At 41.8% G+C, this 16,982-nt stretch overlaps 1 protein-coding gene across 3 annotated transcripts in view; it reads right to left on the reverse strand.

The window, feature by feature from the left end:
• Positions 1 to 3,774: 3,774 nt before the first annotated feature.
• LOC143875609 (methyltransferase, putative (DUF21)) overlaps positions 3,775 to 16,982 on the reverse strand; it is a 55,924-nt gene continuing 42,716 nt past the window's right edge. The window contains exons 10-12 of one of the 3 annotated variants that reach the window (XM_077377217.1): positions 5,687 to 5,964; positions 4,609 to 4,655; positions 3,775 to 4,320 (exon numbers count right to left, since the gene is read on the reverse strand). In XM_077377217.1, the coding sequence (XP_077233332.1) occupies positions 4,044 to 4,320; positions 4,609 to 4,655; positions 5,687 to 5,964 (602 nt within the window). In that variant the 3' untranslated portion in view covers positions 3,775 to 4,043. The remainder of the gene's footprint in view (positions 4,321 to 4,608; positions 4,656 to 5,686; positions 5,965 to 16,982) is intronic. The other 2 variants (XM_077377219.1, XM_077377218.1) reach the window with 2 other exon arrangements.

The raw sequence follows: 16,982 nt of genomic DNA on the forward strand, positions 1-16,982 counted from the left end.
AACCACAGATCCTTTAATCATGTCTTCAAATGACCATGTCACATCTGCCAATGACAATTCGTCAAAGATTACAGACTCCAATGACTTTCCCGTTAAAGGTACGAACGAGGAAAATGTCTCTACCAACAATCCTTATTTTCTCCATCACTCTGACAATGCAGGGACTGTTCTTGTTTCTCATTCTCTCACCGGAGAGAATTATGCTACTTGGTCTCGTGCCATGACCATGGCACTCACTGCAAAAAATAAGTGGGCTTTCGTTGATGGCTCCCTTCCACTACCTAAAACCTGATTCACCACTGTTTTCATCTTGGGTTCGAGCCAATACCATGGTCTCTTCCTGGATTGCTAATGCCTGTGAAAAAGACCTTGCTGATAGTGTTAAGAACATAATTTCATGTTAGAATGCTAAGAATGGGATTTTAGAATAGAAGAATGATATATGTATTTCTTCATTACATTAGAGGTATATATATACAATTACAAGAATAAATTAGAATCCCAAGATTGTAGAGAAATCTCAGGATTATAGAATAAATTTCAGCAAATATCTTGGCTGTCAATTACAGTAGAGATGGAAATAATTTGCCAGCAATCTTTAGCTAAAGATGGAAATGGATCATGGCAGAGATTTGAGCCAATGATAGAAATGAATCATGCCCAATCTTGGCCTAAGGATCTTGTAATATCCAAAGTAGAGATCTGGCCAAGAATCTCTTAACACTCCCCCTCAAGTTGGAGCATGAACATTGAGAATGCCCAACTTGCTGACTTTCAAAACGTAACAAGTACACCCCCTGAGGTTTTGTCTGGTTTTTTTAATGTGACGGAATCGATGGAGAGCATAAGATTGACTATAATGCCCTCGTCTTCCCCAAATAAAATTTAGCGTTTTCATACTTAAAAAATGAAAATTAGGGTTTGATTCAAACCCCACGTTCATTTATCAGCACAAACTCTCGGTGTAGGGGTTTTATTTGTCTTCATTCACATCATTATCATGCTTTGCACATAAACCCTAATATTTTAAGGGTTTTTTTGTCTTTTTCAGTATCTTTTTTCTTGAAATGTGGGGTTTGATGTAGCCATGGACTGGTGTTTCGTTGTCTGTGGTGGGGGGATGTCTTGAAGAAGAGCCACTTGATGCCATTGAAGAGGAGGAACTGTCAACAAGGAAGAAACAACCTTGGAAGGAAATAGTGTAACCCTAATCCCTTTGCAAATGGCTTAAAACCAGTAAGGAGGGTATTTTTGTCCTCAAAATATTAACCCAAGTAAGTTTTAGTCAGTCCATCAAGTTAAATTGACGGACCGTCAATGGAGGGGGTCTACTTAAATATGTCAGAAAGTTGAGGGGGTGTACTTGTTACGTTTTGAAAGTCAGCGTTAGAGTTGAATGTGTCAGAAACTAGAGAGGGTGTAAATGTATTTTTCTCTAAAATAAAAAAATGGAATGTTATCAGCACAACCATGTTTTGATATTTGCAGTAATATATCTTATCTTTCAATATTTAAAAAGCTGTAAAAGGTCAACACAGAAACCGAAATTCCCGAAACGTATCAAATTTTGGTCGAAATTTCAGAAATTCAGGCAAAATTTAAGATAAAATATTAATTTTTTATTCATTTACAGAATTGCAGCCTAAATTAAGGAAATTTTCGGCCCAAAAAACGACATTTCAAGCGCCCGTTACCAAATTTCGGCTAAAATTTCGGTTAAAATTTCGGTTTTGAATAGAACAGAAACCGAAATTTAAAACCTTGTTGACAAGTCAATTAAAAAAGAAAAGATCTACTGCATTTGTGCAGTAATTAAAACATGGTTGTGTTGATAACATTTCCCTAAAAAATGATGGGTATTTTCATACATTGGTATACCCACACAAAAGAACTATAGGAGTTTTCGAAGAGCATGTAAAATGAATCTGAAATGACAAAATGTTCTTTCCATAGCCATATGGAACAAATCCAGCAAATTCTCTGTTTTTCTTTAGAAACATGGAGAAATGAGATTGGCATGATGATAAATTTGGCCATTTTCAACCAACTATGATTTCCTCTTTTTAATTCTCTTAATTTTTTCTTTATTAAACCTCTAAAGTTGCTTCCTTTTTTTTTAACCTTGATCAGGGGTCTGAGATTCTCCAATCACTACGGTTAGCAAAAATGGATGAGGCAAGTGATGGGCGGCCAGACCAACCAGATCGCAAGCCAAGTCACATATTAGGACTTCTCGGTTCATCATTTGTCTCAACTCAACCAGTGGCTCAAGTATGTAATGCCTAGTATTGAAATTCAATGAGTCAACCAGTTGCTCAAGTAAATAATGGTTAGTATTGAAATTCAATACAAGGATATATCATATAAAGAGGCCATTTAAGTCGTTGACTCTTCGACAAATGATGCTTGCAAAAGAAAAGGCAATAAATCATCTTGTCAATGGAACAGTCTTCATATAAATTCTAGGGGTGCTATTAGATGTGATCCATTGGATATTCTAAGCATCCATCGTAAGTTGTGTTACAACTTACCTTTTGGGTTTTGAGGTACGGTGAATTGTCTTTTTGTAATTTTTTTTCTCCTTTCAGGATTAATACTATCATCTGCAAATAACATACACCATGACACCTCATCCAAGATACCCTCTGTAAGCTCATCCATAACAAAGAAAATATGGAGTGCAACTTTAGTAATATAAGAAGTTATGGAGAACTACTTTAGAATCCAAAGGTTTTAGACTGAGTAGGACTAAGACAGAGTACATGGAGTGCAACTTTAGTAATGTAAGGAGGCAGGACGAGGATGTAGTAAATATGACTGGACAGGTGGTACCTAAGATGGATATCTTTCGCTATCTTGGTTCAATTCTACATAAGGAATGAGAGATTGAAGAAGATGTTATCCATAGAATAAGAGCAGGTTGATTGTAGTGGAAGCTTGCCTCGGGAGTTCTATGCGACCGTAAAATCCTACCAAGTTGAAGGGAAAGTTTTATAAGACAGCTGTGAGGCCAGCCATGCTGTACAACTTAGAATGTTGGGCCACCAAGAAGCAGCATGTGCATAAGATGAGTGTAGCGGAGATGCGAATGCTTAGATGGATGTGCGGCCACACAAGGTTAGATAGAATTAAAAATGAAGACATTCGTAAAAAGGTGGGGGTGGCACCAATTGAGAAGAAGATGAGAGAGCACCGCTTAAGATGGTTTGGACATATTCAACGTAGACCTTTGGATGCTCTGGTGAGAAGAGGTGACTCGTGCCAAATTGATGGAGTAAAAAGAGGTAGGGGTAGACCGAAAACAACTTGGGTAGAAACAGTGAGGAAATACATGATAACTAGGAACATAACAGAGAACATGACCTTAGAGAGGATAGAATGGAAGAAAATGATCCACGTAGAAGAACCTAACTAGAGCCAGGATTAGAGCCGGGTAAATTCCTTCACCTTCTTCATGAAAATTTTCTATAGGATTCATTTAGCCAACCCCAACTAGTTTGGGACAAAGGCTTTGTTGAGTTGAGTTTCATCAATAAAATCCAAGGTGCCACCCCCGGGTTCCTAGATAAATTAAGGGGTTAAAAAAGATGCTAGTATTGAAACTCGGTTGACCAAGACAGGAATCTTCCAAGTTGACTCAGTTGACTTGGCAAACACAGTGGATGAAAAAGGGCTTCAATAGAATGAGTGACAAACAAGCCCATGATTCACATTCAACAACAACAACAAAAATGCATGCAACTAAGCGTCCAAATGGGGCTATAGATACAAATGGGGTCATAAAGCACCAGCATCTTATATAATTTTATAACTAACTGTCCAAAATATCTGATCGATTCAACTAAGGATTGCATTACCCACTGTCAGGGGTACATCACATTCACACACGAGTTTTGATCTACTAATACATTACAGCATTCCTGGCATTTTTGGGCTTACGTGCTTAAATTTCTTTCTCTAAATCTACAGATTGATAAAAGTGTTTCAATATTAATCTTAAGCAATTTAGGATGATGCATAAAACTTAATTGTACTTTAAAATATCAACTATCTCTTTGGCATACTTCCTCAGAAGCTTGGAAAGGTATAGTAACAGCAGGTGAGCCTGTAACTGTACTGCCTGCAGAAACAGAGAGTGTTGGTGTGGGTCCTGGTACTGGCAGGCAAGGAGAGGCATTCGGCGAATGGCGATTGAAATTGTATGTCTCTGATATTGGAGACATAGTTGTCGGTGTGCATGTTAGTGATGACACTGTAGAAGGTTGAGATGAATTTGAGTGGGGACCACTTCTCTGAGATGCTTGCATGTTGACTTTTATCCTGCATTTCATAAAAAAAGAACCAATGTTTAGAAATACAATACAGCAAGAAGGATGAAGCAATCAAAAGGCTTGCTGACACGAGATGATCATTGTTCTTTCTTGAGAAGAACTCAACTGAGTACTCAATAAACATGGTCGATTACTTATGAACTCGACTACTCAAAAGCATTTTTAGGACCTTAATTCAACTGGAGAGATCACACGTTTTTTTGTGTCGAGTTGGAAACGGACGATCACAAGTGAGTCGAGTTTTGATTTTCTTAAAATCTTGATAATGACAGATTACCTGTTGTGAAGATTGATATACTCGTCAGTTTCATCCAATATTTCCTCCTGAATGACAAACAAAAATATTAATGATTAGCATGAATCATTCTAGAGAATGTAAATACTTCACAGCACATGAGGAATAATCCTTGCAATGTAGGATGCAAGGTCAGGAAGAAATACTTCTCTCTCTCTCTCTCTCTCTCTCTCTCTCTCTCTCACACACACACACACACACACCCAATATGCCATATTGTGAGATCTATGTGACATATATGATGGTTGCAATTCAAATAACTCAAATCTTCAACAAGGAGAATACAACGCAGGTCCATTCAGTATCTCCAATGCAAAGGGCTAGGTGGTCTTCTGGTCTAGCATCCGCTATAACATGGAGTTTGATGTGATTTGACCCTACCCATTGCATAAGCACATTTTGGAGTTTTAGTCATATGAATTTACTAGTTATCAATGAGCATTTATGCCAAACTCTACTGTGTGGTTTGTAAGTATATACATGTGTGATATACTAACCATGGTCCAACTGGAACATCTACATGGTGGAAACTTTCAAGTTTTCATGACCATTATATACATAATGGTCGATGGACCATTATGCAAAACAAAACAAAAAAAATTGCTAAATTTTTGCATAATGGCGGGAGCCTTGTGCACTGGTCCGCCCCTTTTTTTTTGCATAATGGTCAATGGCAATTTGCAATTGAGCAAATGGAAGCAACTATGTCACCAAATATTATTCAACCTACTTGCATACTTTATCCAATGGTTCCCATATGCAAAAAAACAAAAAACAAAAAACAAAAAACAAAAAAAAAAACTGATGCCTAATGTGCAAAGTAATTATCACTCCTTGAATAAAATATATCATCGTGTAACAGTATGGACATTCCACTGTTTGTTTTTTCAACAAGCGTGTTCATGTCGTATTTACCTAGCCTATGTAACATATATAGCAAACACATAAGCAAGAGAGATCATCAATAGATTGATTCATTTCAGCTCCCTATTGCAATTGCTAACCAGTTACGAGCATAAAGTTGCTACTTCCAAGAGCTGATATCATCCAATCTACTTACCTGTAGAAGTTCTTCAATCACATCCTCCATGGTAATTACGCCCACAACCTCTTCACTGGATAAATACTCTGGAATAGGAGCATTTTCAATGTCTAAAATGCAATCTGAACGCCTATGCCGCTTCTTTGACATTGGAGCTGCCAAAGGTCTATTGCTTAGCTGTTGATTTCCATCCTTCTGTATAGCCGCAGTATGAGAACCACTTAATTCTGATTTTTGGTCAAGAGCAGAATGGTTCAGACTATCATGTTCTGCAACTGTGGCAAAGAAAGTCATATCTACAATTCAAGAGATTAGAACATAAAATCCAGGAGACATAATATTCATGATAATCCATAACCGAGGTGTCTAAAGAAGCAAAACAATAGAAAGCACAAGTGTCAAAACATGAGATATAAGTAACCGATATAAAAAAATAGAAAAAGCCTAGAGAATAACCATTTTCTGACATTTGAAATTTTTTCATCATGCTCCATCATGTTTTGGTAACTTGTCAACTATTTAAGGCTGAATTAAGATTGTATTATTTTAGCCTGCATGTATCAATAAATTCTTGTTCATCATTATGCACATGAAATAAGTTAGAGAATATTTCTCCATTGGAAAGTGCTTTGTGTTGCAACCTAGACATTGAGGGTGTTATTCTAGCTTACCTGCTAGAATAAATAAATAATCTACACTGCAACAACCCATGGGAATAGCAACTTCAAGAACTGTAGAATGTCCAATGATATTTAATGTGAATCTAGAGTTCGCAGGTTGATTTATGGGAATATTGATTTATGGGAATATGCACCATACATTCTCATAATAGAATAGACAACAGGTGGTATGCCAAAGAAATCAAACATGAAACTGAGATGGAATAATGATGTACTAGTATGTCCACAATGCAAAAAAGATATAAAATAAATTCCGTAACTATGGCCCAAATAAATCTAGAAGGGGTAATGGAATAAGGGTAGGGATATGTGTAGGGTATATGATCTCCTCTAAGACAAGAAAGAAATATAGATAGAGATATGAGAAGGATGTGCTGATCTTAGTCAAGATAAGGAAGATAAAGGAAATAAGAATCAAGATCAAGATCTGAGAGATCTGATCTTGAAAATTTCAAGGTCAAGAAAAGGAATGAAGATAAAGCTGAGGAAAAGATAAGGGGAAAAGGAGAAACGGTTTATAAACTCAACCAGGAAGGGTGAAAATAGGGGAAACGGTTCATAAACCCAACCGGGAAGGGTGAAAAGAGGAAAAAGGGGAAACAATTTATAAACCCAACCGAAAAGGGTAAATGAAAAAGGAAAATGGAAAAGTAGGAAATGAGAGGAAAGAAGATTAGACGATAAGAGAAAGAAAGGGAAAGAAGAGGGCATACCTTGACGAAAGATAGACTTCTTCTCACATCTTTCACAAGATTTCTCAAAAAAAAAAAAAAAACCTTCCTAGGGCTTCCTACTTTAGGGCTTTTATAAGGAGGACTGAGGGGTATTTTGCGGATTTTTTAAAATACTAATTCCACACTATAAATAGTAAATCAGAGATTACTATAAATAGTAAGTTTGCAACTACTATCAATAGTAAGTCCATATACTTTTAGTGGGACTTTTAGTGGGTGATGTGTGGGTTAAGGCTTAATTGATGATAGGGCTTGGGAAAATGTGAGGAAGGTGGGCCATTGGGGAAAACGGATGTGATAGGCCATAGGTGATGTGGATATCTCGCATGTTAGAAGTGTATATGTATGCCTAAGGGCATTTTGGTCTTTTGTACTCTTTCACCTTAATATAAACACACAAGTGAGGGGGCACCAATCCCTAGGGTTGATGCCTTAGAGACCACCATTGGAAGCAAACCCTAGCTTCCTTTCTTCCTTCTTCCTTCCCTCTTTTCACTGCCCTAATCCACGTCCCTCCCTTCTCTCTCTCTCTCTCTCTCTCTCTCTCTCTCTCTCTCTCTCCCGCACGCCTCTCCCTCCCATCACTCGACCCTCTCTCTCTTCCACCCTTGTCGTCTCCCCCCATCCCAAATCCCCAATCCCTTTCCCTCTACTCCATCCACAAACCCCCTATCCCATTCCTTCTCCACTCACAAATCTCCATTCACCTCCCATCCATTTCTCCATCCAACCTCTATATCTCCATCCACATAATCCAAATCCCTTTCCTTCTCTATTTACGAACCCTAATTCCCAATCCCTAATCCCTACTCCCTTCTACACATCCATTCACATCCCATCTATTCTCATTCTGTAAGCCCTTTTTTCTTGTAAACCTAATCCTCCACCTCTCTAAACCCTTCCGAATCTCCTTCATGGTCTAAGTCCTCTACACTATCTCTTACCTTCCGTCTCCGCGGCTCCAACTTCATCTCCTAGACTCTATTCTCATTCTGGCAAGTGATCCGATGTCTCTCTCTGCTATGTCTCTCCATCGGAGCCGCGGTTTCGTGGTCGGGCCCGTCTTTTTTTTTTTCTTTTGTCTATCTACCACAATTCTACCGCCATTGTGGTTGAGGGTTTTCCTCTATCTCTGTCTTAATGGATCCTCCTCTCATCATGTATCCTCCTCTCAGAACGATTCCCCCACCTTTGGGCATCTTCTAGTCATTCCTCTTATGTGGAGGCTTCTTTCCCTCCGATGACTACAGTCAAACTCGACGGGTCCAATTACCTAAATTGGCGTATGGCGGTTGAGACCTACCTTCTCGCTCGGGGTAAGGTTAATTTCATTGAGCGTGATCCTCCTTCTTCTACGGATCTCTCCAATGCTCGATGGCGGCAGAATGATGCCCCCTCTGGCAAAGCATGGCCTCTCAAATCACAGGCATGATGATGTGCCTAAAGATGTCCAAGGAAATCTGGGAGCATATAGTTGTCCTCTATTCTGGGGTTGACAACCACACTCGCATTTGTGCTACCTACTCAGAGTGGATGCACCTCCAACATGACGATAGACCCCTCGCTGCATTCTACAGCCAATTTGTTCCACTCTATCCGCAGCTCGATGTATTTATGCCCCTTATGGCTGATCTGGCCGTTCTAGCCTGGCAGCTGATATGAGCCAGTAAAGAAAAATAAAAGGTTGGGTCCACTTCGAGGGGAACCACCCTCCAAATTCCTTAAAGGAAGAAGAATGAGTCTAACTGTTTTATTCCATTGTCAGAACGGCATTTAATAACAATAAACAGGGATAAGTGGATAACAACAAAGAAACATAAAATTCAACCACTCACAACAAATCCCTAATTTTATTCCCAACATAACTTATCTAGATAACTAATCCTCATCACTATCTAGCAGCTTGTGTCCACATGGCATATGACAGTGAATTTGGAGATCATGCATGTATCATCCGTTCCCTCTCAATAAGGAACATTGTCCTCAAGGTTCACATTCGAAATTTTGCCATAAGATCAATGAATCGCTCCCATGTAGCGTCATCCTCATTCATGCCTTCCCATTCGATCAGAACTTCAGTGACAGCGCGGTTGCCTCGGCATACCATCTATCGATCAAGTATGGCCTCCGGCATGGGTTGACAAGTGGTAAATCTTGTATTGGCTGTATTTGAGATCCCACCTTTGGCTTCAAATTCAAAACATGAAAAACACGGGATGAATGCGCGAGGATGATGGTAAATCAAGCTTGTAAGAAACTGGGCCAACCTTCTCCAAGATCTGAAAAGGCCAGTAGTAGCGAGGTGAGAGCTTCAATGATTGCTTAGCCGCAACAGACATCTGCTGATATGGTTGGAGTCGAAGGTAAACCCAGTCCCCAATGAGAAATTCACGTTCTGTTCGGTGTCGGTCCGCATTGTGCTTCATTTGTTCTTGGGCCTGTTGTAGATTCTCCTTTAGTAGTTTCAATAAGCGGTCCCTTTCACGCAAAAGTTGCTTTATTGCTTGTACCTTTGTGGTTCCTGGCACATAAGTAAGGACGCTTGGCGGTGGAATCCCATATACTGCTTCGAAAGGACTCATCCAGATGGAAGAGTGTGGGTGGTGGTGGTGTACCATCGTTCAACCCACGGAATCCATTTTACCCACTCCTTAGGCTTCAATCTCGTTAAATGCCTGAGATAACTTTCGAGACACCGATTGACCACCTCGATTTGGCCGTCAGATTGAGGGTGGTACGCAGTGCTCATGTTGAGATGGGTACCTTGCATTCTGAAGAGCTCTTGTCAAAATGCGCTTATGAAAGTGGCCCCTTGTTCACTTACAATAGTCCGCGGCATTCCATGTAGTTTGAATACATTCTCAATGAAGAGTTGCGCCACCGTGGATGCGGTGTACGGGTGTGATAATGGAATGAAATGACTATATTTAGACAAACAGTCAACCAAGACAAAGATCATGTTCTTACCGTGCGAGGTGGGAAGTCCATCTATAAAGTCCAAAGAGATGTCAACCCAAATACAGTTGGGAATAGGCCATGGTTGTAGCAAGCCGGCCGGTTATGTATTTTCGTTCTTGTTCCTTTGACATATATCGCACTCCCTTATGAATTGACAAACTTGTGAATGCATTTTTGGCCAATAGAAAACAGTTTGAATTCGTTTTACTGTAGGGAAATAGCCCGAATGTCCACCGGCTGGAGATGTATGGGATTCCTTGAGAATGGATTCCCGGATAGAAGATTTTGGCCCAATAAGTAATAGGTTCCTAAAGTACAACACCCCTTGAAGCATCTGATATCGTGGATCTAGCTCTCCTTGATGCCATTGTTTAAGCTTCTCTTGGAGGTAATTGTTAGTTTCATATCAGCCTTGATTTGGTCAAGCCATGTTGGGATGACAGTAGATATGGCATTGTTTTGGGCTTCATCTTCCCGTCTTGATAAGGAATATGCAGCTCCATTCTCACATCCCTTCTTATACACCACCTCATAATTGTATCCCAAAAGCTTGACAAGCCATTTTTCTTGTGCTAGGGTGGCAATCCGTTGCTCCAAAAGGAACTTCAAACTTCGTTGATCAGTGCGAACGATGAAATGTCGCCCCCTTAGGTATGGACGCCATTTTTTAACACATAACAATGGCTAGTAGCTCCTTCTCGTATGTGGATAATGATAGGCTCGTACCCTCAAGACCTTGGCTTATAAACACTAGGGGCTTCTCCGTATAAGCACTCCCCCAAAGCCTTAGGAGGGGTCGGCTTGGGCCAAGACTGACACATAAGGTCTTATCAAGATCGGGTGCAACCCCTTCGATGGAAATAATGTGACCCAAGTAGTCTATGCTTGATTGCCTGAACCTGCATTTTGTCATCTTAGCAAACAATTGATGAGTACGTAAAGTTTCAAGGGCAATGCGGAGATGGGCAAGATGCTTCTCGTATGTCTTACTGTAAACAAGTATATCGTTGAAGAAGACAAGTATGAATCTTCTTAAGTGAGGTCGGAAAATATCATTCACAAGACATTGAAAAGTCGAGGGAGCATTAGGAAGCCCGAAGGGCATTACTAAGAACTCATAGTGTCCCTCATGAGTTCTAAATATTGTTTGTGTATATTTGAGGGATTTACTTGGATCTGGTGGAAGCCAGACAGTAGATCTAACTTAGAAAACCAACTTGCCTCTTGTAATTCATCCAATAGTTCATCTATATCAGGAATGGGATACTCATCTTTGATTGTGTTGTGGTTGAGAGCCAGATAGTCAATGCAGAAACGCCAGCTCCCATCGCACTTTTTCACCAATAAGACTGGAGAAGAGTATGAACTTCAGCTGGGCCGGATGATGCCATCTTGAAGCATGGTTCGAACTATCCTCTCGATTTCGTTCTTCTAGTAGTGCGGGTACTGGTAAGGTCGTACAAACTTTGGTTTGCTGTCGGCGTGAAGTAAAATCTTGTGATCATTCTGGAGGTAAGCCCTTGGGTTCAGAAAAAACTTCTTGGAACCGGTCAAGTAGACTCTTCATTCTGGGCTCGAGTGGTAGTTTTATAGGGGTCGTCTCTAGGCCAGAGAGTTGTAATAGGAACCCTTGCTTGCTTTTCCTTACGTTGCAGCTGACTTCCGCTTCACCAATCCCTTTTATGTCGGATGCCTTCTTGCCTTCAATGCTGTAGCTCCTCCCGTCTTGAGCAAACCGCATGGATAGCTTAGAAAAGTCCCACACAATCGGGCCCAAGGTCCTCAACCAATATGCCCCGAGGACCGCATCACAACCTCCCAATGGAAGGACAAAGAAATCAGTTTTGGCTGGGAAGCCTTGAACCCAAAGATTCAAGTTGGGACACTCCCCCTTGCTCATTAGCCGTTCCCCATGGTCTATCTATTATTTTCTCAAAGATGTCTCTCATTGCTAGTATGAACTACTTCATTTCTCATAAGTATAAAGAAGGTAATTGTGCTGCAGATTCGTTGGCTAATCATGCTTGTTCTACTAGACTCGATGATACTTTTTGGAACTGGTTGGATCTGTCTGCTAGATGTGAACAGCTCGGTATTCCTAATGTTCGAGTTAAAGAAGTATTTTATACTGTGGCGTAGTTTTTTAGTATTTTGTATGTTTTTTAGAGGCAAGGTGACATGTCCTCCTCTTGTACTTCTTTATTTCTACCAATAAAATTTCAGGTGCCTCCCCGGGTTCCTAGATAAATTCCAGGTTAAAACAAAATCTCCAGCACTGGATCAATATTTTCTCTAGTCGGTGCTAGTTCGTCTACTTCATGTTCGTGTCCACCCCCTCGTCACCTTCTCCCTCAATGAGGAAGAGCTTCTGTCTTGCAGTGGTGACTCAGTCAATATTTTTTGTCACAATTGTAGCAGAGCCCTTGGTCACGCCTCTCCTTTGCCTCTGAAGGAGTCAACCTTTTAATGGGTGGCAGTGTAGTCTTTATCTCTAGGGCGCCTTGTGCTTGTGAAGGCCAGGGAGGCTCCTCGCGACCTTGCCGCCTTCGCAATGATATCTTCTCATCTTGCAATCGAGCCAAGTTGATCACAGTTGTCAATGGTGTGGGTTTAAACATTTGTACATCCAAGAGGATTTCCTCGCGTAGACCGCACACGAAGCAGCTTGTGAGAAATGCTTCCGTCAAACCTTCCCTTCGATTCATGAGTTTCTCAAATTGAATTTGGTATTCTCTTAGTGTGCCGGTTTGTCGAAGCTTGGCTAGCGCCCCTGCCAGATCACCATACTCTGTTGGTCCAAACCTTGCATTCAAGGCATGGATAAACTCTCCCCAGGTGGTGTAAAATTGCGCCTTTTGGTACCATCGATACCATTGCAACGCTTCGCCTTGTAAGTGAAAGGATGCAATGGTCAACCACTCGCTTCGGGGGTGTATTGTGGAAGATGAAGAACCGTTCGGCTCGGTAAATCCAGCCGGATGGATCCTTGCCGTCGAAGGTCGGGAAGTGAAGCTTAATAGTTCTTGATTGGATGGATCTTGCAGATCCCATATGGAAAGCTTCTCCAGCGTCACGACGTGGGTAACAGAGGTCTGAATGGACTTCGGACAGCTCTCCTTTGCCTCTTTGGGAATATTGAGTCAATTGTTCATACTTGACATCTAGTGCTTCCAACTTTTGGAGGATCTCATCTTGGCGCTCCATAATCTCCCGAATGTAATCATCCTTCTCTGGACAATCCGACATGATGTGATAACCGGCTGTAGTAACCGGCTCCGGTACCACTGATATGAGCCAATAAAGAAAAAGAAAAAGAAAAGCTTTGGTCCACTTTGAGGGGAACCACCCTCCAAATTCCTTAAGGAAGAAGAAGAATAAGTCTGACTGCGTTATTCCATTGCAAGAACATTTAATAACAGTAAACAAGGATAAGTGGATAACAACAAAGAAACAGAAAGTTCAACAACTCACAGCACATCCCTAATTTTATTCCCAACATAACTTCTCTAGATAACTAATTATTATCACTATCCAGTAGCTTGTGTTCACGTGGCACATGATTGTGAATCTGGAGATCATGTATGTATCAGCGGCGGGACCAACTTCGTGTTGTTCACTTTCTTGATGTCTTGGGCCCTGGCTTTCTGCATCTCAGACAACAGATTATTGGCTCCGGTTCCATTCCATCACTCACGGAGGTTTACTCTCGTGCCCAGCAGTGTCTTCAGAGTGGTTCCTTTCCTGTTGTGTCTGTCGATGGTTCTGCCTTGCAGCATATGACGGCGGTGACCGTTCTAGCTGTGGCGGTGGTACCTTTGGCTGTGGTAGGGGTCGTCGAGGCCGTGAAGGTGGCCGTGATATTGGCGGTGGCAGTGGTACCGGTGGGTGTGGCTGCCCTTATTGCACTCATTGTCAGGTGGCCGGCCACCATGTTGATACTTGCTATGCCCAACATTCCGAGCTTCATCCACACCGCTCTGCTCATTACAATGCCTCCAGCCTTCCTGATGACCCTACATCATCCTCTACCAGCCCAGCAGCGACACCTAGTGATCCTTTGTAGTCCCCGGGGCCGATTTTGAGGAGCTTCAACGCATCCATGCGAGCAGCCGCCCTCCGACTGCAGTATTTGCACAGCCAGGTAGTTCACCTATCTCTCTTCTCACCACCTCCAGCTCTTGGACCATTGATTCTAGGGCATCCAACCACATGACGGGTATTTCCTCTTCCCTTATTTCATTTAAGCCTTTTCACTCTACGTCGCATTCTATCACTCTTGTTGATGGGACTACCTCTCCCATCTCGGGTATTGGTGTTATCTCTCCACGTACTGGCATTACTATGTCCTCTGTTCTGTGTGTCCCTAACTCTCCTTTCAATTTGATTTCTGTTAGCCAGATCACTAAGATTCTTAACTGCTCTGTCACATTTTTTCCGTCTTATTGAATATTTCAGGATCTCTCGATTGGGCGGACGATTGGTTCGGGTTGTGAGGTGGATGGACTCTATTGCCTCGACTCTTATTCTCCTCGCACTGTTTTGCATAGCTCAGTCGATTAGTATCTGTGGCATTGCTATCCCGGCCACCCCTCTATCCAGAAGCTTCGACATTCATCTAATAATTTCTTCTCATGTTCAGTCCTTTCACTGTGAGTCCTGTGAACTAGGAAGCACCGCCGTGTGTTTTCCCTCTAAAGTTATTACTAGGGTTTCACGTCCTTTTGATTTGGTGCACTCTGATGTATGGGATCCCTCGCGGATTATGTTTCATTCTCGATATAGATATTTTTTCATTTTTGTGGATGATTTCTCTCATCTGACTTGGTTATTTTTACTTAAAGACCGCTCTAAGGTCTTTCATGCTTTTTGCACATTTCATGCTGAGATCACTAACCAATATAAATGTACTATTAAATGTTTGCGCACTGATAATGCCAGTGAATACTTCTCTGCTGACTTTCGCGATTTCTTATCCACCCATGGCATTGTTCATCAGTCTTCTTGCGCATACACCTCTCAGCAAAATGGTATCACCAAGAGGAAACTACGATACTTTCTTGATATGGCCCGCACTCTTCTCTTTAAAATGCGGGTTCCTGAAACCTATTGGAGCGATGCCATCCTTACATCCTGTTTCCTGGCTAATCGGCTTCTGTTTTCTGGCTTAGATGGTACATCCCCTTTCTCGGTCCAACATCCTCAGGGATACCCATTTCCAATCATTCCACGAGTCTTTGGTTGTGTCTGCTTTGTTCACAACCCCTCTCCTGGCCCGGATAAATTGGATCATCGGGAAGAGAGATGTCTCTTTCTAAGGTACTCCCTACCCAGAAAGGTTATAGATGTTACAGTCCTTGGTTGCCCCTGCTATTTGTTTCATCCAACACCACCTTCTCTGAGTTCGTCCCCTTCTTTACGACTCCCACTGAGAGTAGTCCAGTGGTGCCAGACTCGTAGGTCCCTCTTCCTCATCCTGGTCTCCCTGACCCTATTGAGTCCACTTCATCCGCATTGCAGGTGACCTCAGCTCCCCCTCCTCCAACTCCTACGCAGGTCTATCAGCGTCATTAGAGACCAGATGTCCATCACCCTCAGCCTGAGGCATCTTCTTCTCAGCTGAAGATACCGACTCCTCCCTCTTATGTACTTATTCTTCCCTCTACTGAAGCTCTTGTAGATTCTCCTATTGCTTCACGTACTCGTTCCTGTACTACTGCACACCCCATTTCATTGTTGTTTCTTATGATCGCCTCACACCTATGTTTCACAGTTTTGTGTCTTCCTTGTCTTCTGTGTCTTTGCCATTGTTTGTGCCCGAGGCTCTTGCTCATCTAGGTTGACGAACTGCTATGGATCTTGAGATGGCCACTCTTTAGGCCAATCATACTTGAGATCTGGTCCCTCTACCTCCTTGTGGGCTTTTGTTGGGTCTTTGCCATCAAATTCTTACCAGATTGGATATGAGTGCCTTAAGGCATGCCTAGTTGCCAAGGGTTATACACAGACGTTCGGGGTTGACTACACTAAGACCTTCTCCACAGTTGCCCAAAATCACATCTGTGAGAGTGCTGATCTCCCTCGCCGTCAATCGAAGATGGCCCTTATATCAGCTTGACATCAAGAGTGCCTGTCTCTAGGGAGACTTGACTGGGGAGGTGTATATGGAGCAACCTCCTGGGTATGTTTTCTCAGGGAAGATGTCCTCCTCGGTGTGCCAACTTTGGAAATCATTATATGGGCCCAAACAATCTCCTAGAGCATGGTTTGGGAGATTCAGAGATGCGATTATGCGATATGGCATGAAGCAATGTGCAGTTGACCAATCAGTATTTAGTCATGAGTCTGATGCTGGGCATGTCCTTCTCATAGTTTATGTGGATGACATTATCATTACAAGGAGTGACACAGTTGGCGTTCAGAGGTTGAAGGCCTTCCTGCAAAAAGAATTTTCCACAAATGACCTTGGGCGTCTAAGATATTTTCTGGGGATTGAAGTAGCTTACTCTGGTAGTAGTCTCTCCCTTTCATAGTGGAAGTATTTACTAGATCTGTTGGATGAGACAGGATCTTTGGGCATGAAACCAGCTGCTATTCCCAAGAACCCAAATACAAAGCTACTTCCAAAAGAGGGAGACTTGTTAGATGACCTTGGCAGGTACCGACGGCTAGTTGGAAAGTTTATATACCTCACAGTCACTCGCCCAGATATTTCATATGCAGCGGGGGTTATTAGCCCGTTGATGAGCACACCACATACCTCCCACCAAGCAGCCGTGATTCAGATTCTTTGATACTTGAAAAGCGCACCAGGAAAAGGCATGTTGTTTAAGAGACATGGCCATCAGAAGTTGGAAGAATTTTGTGATGCAGACTGGCCAGGGTCACCATCATACAGAAGATCCACTACTGAATATTGTACCTTCATTGGGGGTAACTTAGTGT

This window comes from Tasmannia lanceolata, unplaced genomic scaffold, assembly GCF_043159265.1.
Source record: "Tasmannia lanceolata isolate RefF3 unplaced genomic scaffold, GAP_Taslan_0.1 ptg000004l, whole genome shotgun sequence".
Lineage (NCBI taxonomy): Eukaryota > Viridiplantae > Streptophyta > Magnoliopsida > Canellales > Winteraceae > Tasmannia > Tasmannia lanceolata.